The 9,138-nt window shown below is 48.9% G+C and overlaps 1 protein-coding gene across 2 annotated transcripts; it reads left to right on the forward strand.

Moving 5' to 3' along the window:
* Nucleotides 1-6,827: 6,827 nt before the first annotated feature.
* LOC149348672 (uncharacterized) lies at nt 6,828-8,751 on the forward strand. 2 transcript variants are annotated; one of them, XM_089588254.1, is made up of 2 exons: nt 6,828-7,092; nt 7,322-8,751. In XM_089588254.1, the coding sequence occupies exons 1-2, from the start codon at nt 6,828-6,830 to the stop codon at nt 8,749-8,751; spliced, it is 1,695 nt and encodes a 564-aa protein (XP_089444380.1). The 2 variants fall into 2 exon arrangements, with proteins under 2 accessions (XP_089444380.1, XP_089444381.1); XM_089588255.1 differs by having other exon boundaries at nt 6,828-7,083.
* Nucleotides 8,752-9,138: the final 387 nt, after the last annotated feature.

Raw genomic sequence — 9,138 nt, forward strand, 5'->3', positions numbered from 1 at the left:
GAATATTAAGATATAACGCTCTTAAAAGTTATTCCAGCATAAGAAAGGCAGTGTAAAAAATTTACACCAGCCATCGCTCGCTTCACAACGGCAGCAGCTATTATGAACACATATGCACATATTTTATGTGCCCAACACATTTATTCTTGCTCATAAAACAGGCAGTGAACCAAAAAATAAGTAGCGCGACCAAGACCCGCACAATAGGGCGCCCGCACTCTCTCTCTCTCTCTCAAACGGGCGCGCACACACACACACACACGCACTCGCACACACACACGCGCACACACGCGCACACACGCGCACACACACACACACACGCACGCACGCGCACGTGCACGCACAAACACACACACACACGCACGCACGCGCGTACACACACACGCGCACGCGCACACACACACACACACGCACGCACACGCACACGCGCACACACACACACACACACACAGAGAAAGAGAGAGAGAGAGCTCGAAATTGTGCAACAGCATAACCAAATATCTACCCTTTTGAAGAAAAGTAAAGTTGTCAAATATTCAGCACTAAACACTACACTGAACCAAACCAAAGCAATGTGTTGTTGAGCATTATTAGCTTAGATCAGGTTGTGGGAAACGAAGCTTGCAACCTGCTTTACGCACTTATTTTACAGGAACCAGCGAGACAAGAAATGAATAGCATCTGTGAAGTTTTTAAGGTTTTTGATGCCAGGCAGTCTTATTTTAATGTTTTTGATGCCAGGCAGTCCTATTTTCTGTCGTAAGTTTTCGTTGTTCGATCCAGCGCACTGCGTTAAAATGAAATCTTTTGCTTCCTTGTCGGTCGTCCTAGCGTTTATGGCCGAAGACAAGCCGTGGTTAAAATACTAATAGTTTAGGCCGTAACCGCATGCAAACCTCAATGGATATGTCAAATCATCGCCTAACATTTCTTGCAGGTGCAAGAGTCTTCGCGCCCCCTTATGTCTACTTGGTGATTACGGTGAAGTGTTTCCGGGCTGCTGCAAGAACATCCCCAAGTGTTCAGAAACATACAAAAAATACCTACAAGAAGAAGCACAACGCTTAGAACTCCAGCAGCTCCAGCAAAAACAGGGCAGCGGTTAAAAGATATTAATTGAAAACCATGTGAAATCTTTCACTCCTTTTTGGATGTCGGGATATTTAACGTTATAAGCGCTGAAGCAAGAGAAGTTGTCTGCAGTGTTTCGGGCTTTTGAAACTTTAATAAAACCTGAATAAAAACAGTAGCGAAGAACTTTCTCAATAAAATCAAATTTTGCGGGAACAGTGGCAACGAATTTTTTTTCTCCCAACTACAGGAGACAGCCCGAGTTTAAATACAGACTACCTCAGCTATTTTTGCCAAGCCATTTAAAACTCCCATGCGTAATTCGTGTATTGAAGCCGGCACCAAAACTAGAGGCAAATCTTCACGAGAGAATCGAGCCCACCACGTAAAAAGGTTCATCTCAGTGCTTAGAGCGCTCCAAAGTGGGCGAAAGAACACTCTGTTGCGAATGGTTTAGGCTACTCTGCCTGTCTTCAGCGTCTGTAGCTATCTAAATAATTGGTTAGTTTTTCAGGAAAGGAAATGGGGCAGTATCTGTCTCACATATCTCAGTGGACACCTGAACCACGCCGAAAGGGAAGGAAGGTGGGACTGAGAAAAGAAAGGAAGGAAGTGGTGCCGTAGTGGACGTCTCCGAAATAATTTCGACCACCTGGGACCTTTAACGTGCTCTGACATCGCACAGCGCATGGGTGCCTTCTGTGTTCCGCCTCCATCGAAACGAGGTCGCCGCGGTCGGGTTTGAACCCGGGTATACTCCGGCTCGGTAGTCGAGCGCCTTAGCTACTGAGCCACCGCAGCGGGTCTGTAGCTATCTGCTGCAGCCATTTGTAGCACAGGCTATCGACTAAATGATCTTAGTCTCGTTTTTATAATTCTTCATCTGTTCCTTCTGGCCTTCCCAACGCTCTGCGACATCAGTGCTGCAGTCGTCGGTGAGTCAGCGGTACTGAAGGCACGCCTCGGTCTCTTAGCGGCCCTTGCGTAGCTGCACGCAGCGGGGAGAAGACGGCCAAGCAGGCCCAAAACGCTGCTAATGGCGGAGAAAATGAGTCAAGCGTCACAATGTATTCAGCTGCGAAAACAGAGCAGGACGCTGAGCCCGCTGTCAGCACAGAAAAGATAAGCGGTTGGTCGCTGCTGCACAGACAGGCAAGCAAAGCGCAAAGCGCAAAATTCTGCGGGAAACGTATTTCGCGCTGCGGAGCGACAAGAGTCAACAAGAAGCTGGTCAAAGCTTGTCCAACATTCATGGAATGTGGCAGCATGCCCCCTGCTCGACTACCCGTTCCTTGGCCGGAAACAGAGGAGCCGTGGTCTAGAATACACGTTGATTTTGCGGGTCCTATGGAAGGTTACATGCTGATGATTGTGCTGGATTCTTATACCAAATGGATCGAGGTAACTGCAGTGAAGGCTGCCAGTTCGGGACAAACAAGTGAAGCATTATAGACTACGTTCTTGCGGAGGACCCTTGTGACGGACAACGGGCCGCAGTTTACTAGCGAGCCGTTCAGGACATATATGAAGCTCAGTGGCATCTGTCATACGCGGACAGCTCCCTACAAGCCACAGTCTAAAGGTCTGGTGGAAAGGGCGGTACGCCGGGTTAAACAAAAATACGCGCGGTAGTCTGAAAAATCGTCTGGACCGCATTCTTTCTCATTATCGGCGTACAGCCGGCCAAATCTTTAGCTGGCGTGCGCGATGGGCGCTTTTTCTGCGCTCCTGCGCTTTCGGAAGATGCAAACTTGCGGAAAACTCAATAGTAAGCACGGGCTTAGTGAGCTTGTGCTTAAATTGGACATTTTCGCAAGTTTGCTCCGTAATAAGCACCAGGAGCACGTAAAACGCGGCCGTCACGCACGCCAGCTAAAGATTTGACCGGCTGTACTTCTCTACCAAGCGGGAAAACACTGGCTTCCATGATTCTCGGATATCTATCAACCAGGCTGTTTATTGCACAATATCGGGTCACAACGCTTTGCGTCTGCAGGTGCGTGGCGCGCAACAGCGGAAAACCGCTGCACAAGAAAATCTGGTTCAAGAACTACGGAGTGGGCGACAAATGGAAGCCAGGTGTGGTACAGTCCACCGACGGTTCAAGCATGGCAACCGTAAATACAGCAGGCAGGGAGAAACGCCGCCCCTACATCGACCAGCTAAAGGCCAGGAGGACCAATTTGAAACTAGCGCAGGCTACGCTCGTGGCAGCGACAGAAACATCAACGGCTGAAGACAGCGCAAGCGCATGGGTACAATCGCAGCCTGAAGTTCACGGCAGCAGGGACAGTCAGTCTCAAGCAGGCACGAACATTAAAACGCCGCCAGATGGCCAAGCCGCCGACTGTACAAATGAGGCACAAGTGACCGACGGCGCTGAAGTGGCACTGCTACGTACCGCGGCTACGCATAGCTGATTATAGCATGCCATAAGAATGAAAAAACTGGCGCATATTAATGAGCTCGCTCTGGTGTAAATTGCTCGTGACCGGAACATCATGCCAACCGACTCTGTGCACCATTCTGATCAACTCTAGCTGACGACTGCCGTTGCGCTTTAGCACGTTAGCACTGAGACCTCACTGACCGATTTCGCCGCTGTGTGTCAGTCGACGCTGGCTGCCTCTGTCTGTCTCTGGTTTCTCGGTAAGAGCTGCCTCGCTTTATGAAGACACAGCGATAGCTGACACTGCCATCACTGGGCTGCGGCGCATCGCTTAATCGCTGCGCCATTTTTGTATCAGGATTGAAATGAGACCTCCCAGTGATCTATGAATGTAATCGAGAGAGTGACGAATTCCGCATATTGCGGAATTTAAAAGACCTCTCAAGTTTAAATCCGCTAGTACAAAGGGTCCCACTCATTGATTTCGCCGATCTATGTTTTCAGCCTGCCTGACTGAAAACCGAGCGTCGAATTGAAACCAAAGTGAAAGTGAAAATCTAGCACACACAATTGGCCTGTCGCCTAACTACGGTAAAGCGTTATTCATTTTTTTTCTTTACTTTAACACTCATCTGATTCGTCACGTAAGACCCATACCTAGGACAACTGCGTTACAGAAAAAAAGGGTACAAAAAAGCGTTTCTTTGCGTGATGTCGAATATACCGGAACGAAGAAAAATGCTCCGATTGCCGCCGGAGAGCGTGTATCTTTGCATCTGTGTCGCCTTACACTATCCCTATCCCTCTAAAGCAGCAAAGTTGTCTGGGGCAGAAATGACTAGCATTTTTTCGAATCTTCCCTTCTCCATAACCAAAGGCGACGCGCGCCCCATATGGAGGGTGAGTGAGCGTTTACAGAGTAGACATTTGTGTGTATGCGGGGCCCACTTTAGCAAGAGGTAACTATCAGAAGTAGCTCGTCTATGAGAGAAGGGTGCTCAGTTCCGCAATTCAGCCTGTGCTGTTAGTAATATCAATTAGGTTCAATTGAAGAATGCGCTACCGCACAACGGCTATGGTCACCATGACTGTCGATGACTCAGCGCACCACCGACAGAGCTCGCCAGTCTTATGGAACTCCACGTTTCTGATCCTATTGTTGCCGGACTGTCGCAATGCCCGGGGGACAATTTTGATTGCTTTCTTGTATAGCGAATATTAAAAGCTCTATTTCAGTCGAACGTGACCTTTTTAAGTATGTTCACATTTCTCCTGATGCGTGAATCGTAATTTCTCTGTATCGTCTATCTGCTATGTAAACCGTGGTGTTCCTTGTTCACTTTTGCAGCTTTGTAAGCACAGCGAGTGGACAACGACCATGAAGATGTTTGCAAAGTGGTCGTAAACAAGTGTGCAACAGTAAAATGCAGTCATTATTTTGACAATTGTCTAGAGCAATGAGAGAGAGCAGAAGGTACTGTGCTCTTCGTGGGATACTCTTAACGGAATAACTCGTGAGGGGCTCTCCCCCGAACTTGTTAATCTTCTTGAAAGAAAGAAAGAAGACTATCGATAGATTCCAGTGCACTGACCTCCGGCGGATTATAGCGGCTGCTTTTGTCGGCACCGTATGGAGAGGTAAGAGGTTTGAATCGTCCAGACAACACTCCCGCTGCAGAAAACAGGGCTACATGCGCCTCCACGGCAAAGATGTCATTGTATAGCAAAGTCGTGACCCGGGGAAGAAAAAGGAAAGTGCGGTCTTCTGAATAAAACATCCATCTTTGAACAAAAGTCTGTGAAACAAAACAAACTAAAAAGTATTGCAGCGTTCTACCTGACCATTCATTTTTTTTCTTCAACTTTCAAATCAGTTGTTATCTTCCAGGTATAAAATAATTACGGTGTTGATTTCCCATTGACCTCCATTGAAAATTATAAAAAAATAGAACCATTCCCCCATAATTCTTGCTTTCCATGATTGCTGGCTTCCTTCGTATTTATTGCTAAGGTCTGCCATGTTTACTGGTCAGTCACTGGCCGGAATAAAACACTGCATGGTGGAGAGCCCTGGCACGAACGACCATTTAAAACCCGTGCATAATATTTTCGTCGTTATAGTTAGCATTAGTACGCTTCTTCTAGTGAAGACAGCGTTCTGGGAAATGTTTATGGCATGCTAATTCAAACTGCTTTGGGTTTATTCGTGGTATGGAGCATGTAGGAAATCTGGACAAACGTTTCTAGTTTGCCTCAGCACCACCGCTTGCTGCATGCAACTGAAGAAAAACTGTTATGTCGACTAGCAAACAGCTAGCGTTGAACAAATTTCAACAAGGGACAGAACCTGGAATAGGACGACTGCTTACTTAAGTATCTTAATTTTCCAACCAGTGAAGGCTTCTAAGAGGAAGAGAGAGAGAGAGGTACATACAATGACATTTGCTTCCAACAATCACGTGGATGAGCTGTTAGGAAAGTTTTCTTTTTAGCCTTGGCTGCTTCATTTAACTAGCAGAGTCCTTTTTTCGTTAGTGCAATTATTACAGCCCAAACGTACAGTTTCACCTGCCTGTGACTGCACATAGGTAAGGACCAAAACATAGAAACAATACAGTTGACGTTTACATGCGCTTATTGATCACTCCCAAGAAGTGTCTTACGTTAGTATGCTGCACGTAAGCGCACACCTGCGCGATGTATGGCGGCGGCACCTTGGAGAGAGTTATTGCCTCCTTTTGAAAATACTGGGTTCGCGGTCGAAAAAAATGGTATGCCTCCAAACACAAATCAAAAGGGCACGGCTGAGCGCCATGTGCCACTGCGCATTCAGATATGTCGTTCGACCGCTTGATGATCTCCTAGCTTCAATATTACATTTAAGCCTACAGCGCTTGCTATGGAATAATCAGAACTTTTTTCAGCATCCTCTCAATAACCTAAGCACTCTTTTCCGCTTTTTTCGACATTTCGATAATAGAAGCTGGACGTTAGCAATGAGAAAATCTCATGACTAGCTGCAAAGCATACTCCTCATATATTCTACACTGATTTCACACCTTGAATTCGCCAGGAGAGTAAGGGCTTCCTTGCAGTCACCATGTTCGGGTTTCGCCCTCACATGTCTGCACAGGTTGTCGTTCTCCAGCTGCACAGGGATGTAATACGACTCACAACTATGCAACACAATGACAAAGCCATGGTCGCCCTTGGTCTGAAATGGGCTTTCGACCATGTGAAACACGGAAGCGTCCCGGCCAACTTGAGTTCTACCGATTGTGGGGCTGGGACCTACGCGTATGTAAGAGATTTCTTGTCTAATCGCCAGGCCTTTCTTCGGATTGAGGGCGAGGAATACCGCCCTTACATGATGAGAACACGGGGTACCCCTCAGAGAGCAGTGTTATCACCGCTCCTGTTCAACATTGCTATGATGCGCCTCCCAAGCCAATTGGCCCGGGTGGAAGGCATTCAACACGCGTTATATGCAGATGATATTACAATTTGGACCACTCAGGGGAGCCTTGGGGACATGGAGGATCGCCTTCAGCAGCCTGCTTCCATAGTCGATGCGTATGCTAATGACTGTGGGCTCCAATGTGCTCCGCCGCCGCGGTGGCTCAGTGGCTATGGTGCTCGGCTGCTGACCCGAAAGACGCGGGTTCGATCCCGGCCGCGGCGGCTGGAATTTCTTTGGAGGAGAAATTCTAGAGGCCCGTGTACTGTGCGATGTCAGTGCACGTTAAAGAACCCCAGGTGGTCGAAATTTCCGGAGCCCTTCACTACGGCGTCTCTCATAGCCTCAGTCGCTTTGGGACGTTAAACCCCATAAACTAACTAACTAACTCCAATGTGCTCCAGCGAAATCACAGCTTCTGCATACCAGAGCGAACCCAAAGGATAGGACAGCAATATACATCTCTCTGTCAGGAGGTCCTATTAGAGAGGTGGGGGAGCTCCGTATTCTGGGCCTTTTCATTCACCAGAGACTAAGACCGGACTCGACTATTGCGAAACAAAAGAGAGTAGGCGAACAGGTAGGGCCCATGATCCGCCGCGTTTCCAACAAGCGGGGTGGTCTGCGGGGCAGAGACGCGCTTCGGCTCGTCTATGCCTTCGAGACTAGCCGAATCCTCGGCGCCACGCCATATCTCCGCACTACTAAGCAAGACGAGGCGCGAATAGACGGCATCATCCGCAAGACAACTAAGCGAGCCCTGGATCTCCCGGTGGCTACCTCTAATGCAAAACTCAAGGCATTGGGGGTGCTAAACTCCTACCAGGAGCGGCGGGAGGCCCACCTCGTGAACCAATACACGCGGCTCATGCAGACAGCTCCTGGGCGCCGCCTGCTAAACCGCTTACACATCCAACACGACTGCACTTCAGAGGAGGCGGATCGTATCCCAGTACTATGGCGCCATAGGCTCTGGGTCTACCCGCTCCCCCGTAACATGGACACCGACATGCATGAAAACAGACGACAAGCGCGTGCTCGGGCTCTTGAGAGACAACACGGCTCCCGACCCGGTGTATATTATGTTGACGGAGCAGGGCAATCGCCCACGGGATATTACTCGGCCGCTGTCGTTCCCCAGGAAATGCACGTTCATGGACTCTCTTTTGGAGCCCCGAATTCAATGCGGGCCGAGGAAGTAGCGATAGCGCTGGCTGCCGCCCACGCCAATTCGAGAATAATCACGGACTCCCGAAAAGCATGTGAACATTACTTGACAAGGGAGATCTCCCCCTTAGCTGCTTGTAATCTACGACGGACTGCCACTGATCCAACACCCAAACGAATCATTTGGGCTCCTGGCCACCAGGGCTTACGAGCTAATGAGGCCGCTGACGCGGCTGCCCGAGCGCTTACTCACCGGGCTCCTCAACCCAGTTCTTCTGGCTCGGCGACTAACCAGTCGCTGCTGCGATTCAGGGAAATATTAACACATTATAGCGACAACCACCGCCTTTTCCCGGCCCCTGCAAAAGGGCTGAGTAAGACGGAGGAGCGAACTTTAAGGCGCCTGCAGACAGGTACTCTACTCTGTCCTGCAATAATAAAACATTACGATCCTAACACGGATGGGCGATGCCCGCACTGTCGGGAGACCTGTGATATCTTCCACATGGTGTGGGCATGTACTCAAAATCCATACCTACCCCCTTCCCCTACCCCTTCCAGAGAGGCATGGGAGACTGCCCTCCTCAACTGCTCCTCTCTTCAGTCCCAAAGGGCTCTGGTGAAACGGGCGAGAGACGGGGCCTCGTCATGCGGTGTCCCGGACTAGGGACGCCGACCATGTAGCGGGGCCACTCTGTTGCTCCCAAACTCTTTTTCACAAAATAAAAGTTTTCACCACCACCACCACCACCATGCCAGGTTTTCCGGCAAACGTAGTCATTGATAAGGTCCTGAAAATGAGGGCTTAGCAAAATTCTCTCAAATATAGAATGACAACTGTTTTATCAGGCGCACTGTGCAGCCTGACGACGGTGTCATTTTCACTAACGACATAACGGTAAAATTTGCTCTCAGATTCACGTAATAAAAGCAAAATGGACACACTCGATGCCAAATTTGAGCACTTAGTGGTTCCTGTAATTTCAACTCATAACACTATATGGCTTTCAACGGAAGCTCTCGACTGACCTGGAATTCCGTAGTGTTTCAGAAC

This window comes from Amblyomma mixtum, chromosome 4 (assembly GCF_055824585.1).
Source record: "Amblyomma mixtum isolate Tamu chromosome 4, ASM5582458v1, whole genome shotgun sequence".
Lineage (NCBI taxonomy): Eukaryota > Metazoa > Arthropoda > Arachnida > Ixodida > Ixodidae > Amblyomma > Amblyomma mixtum.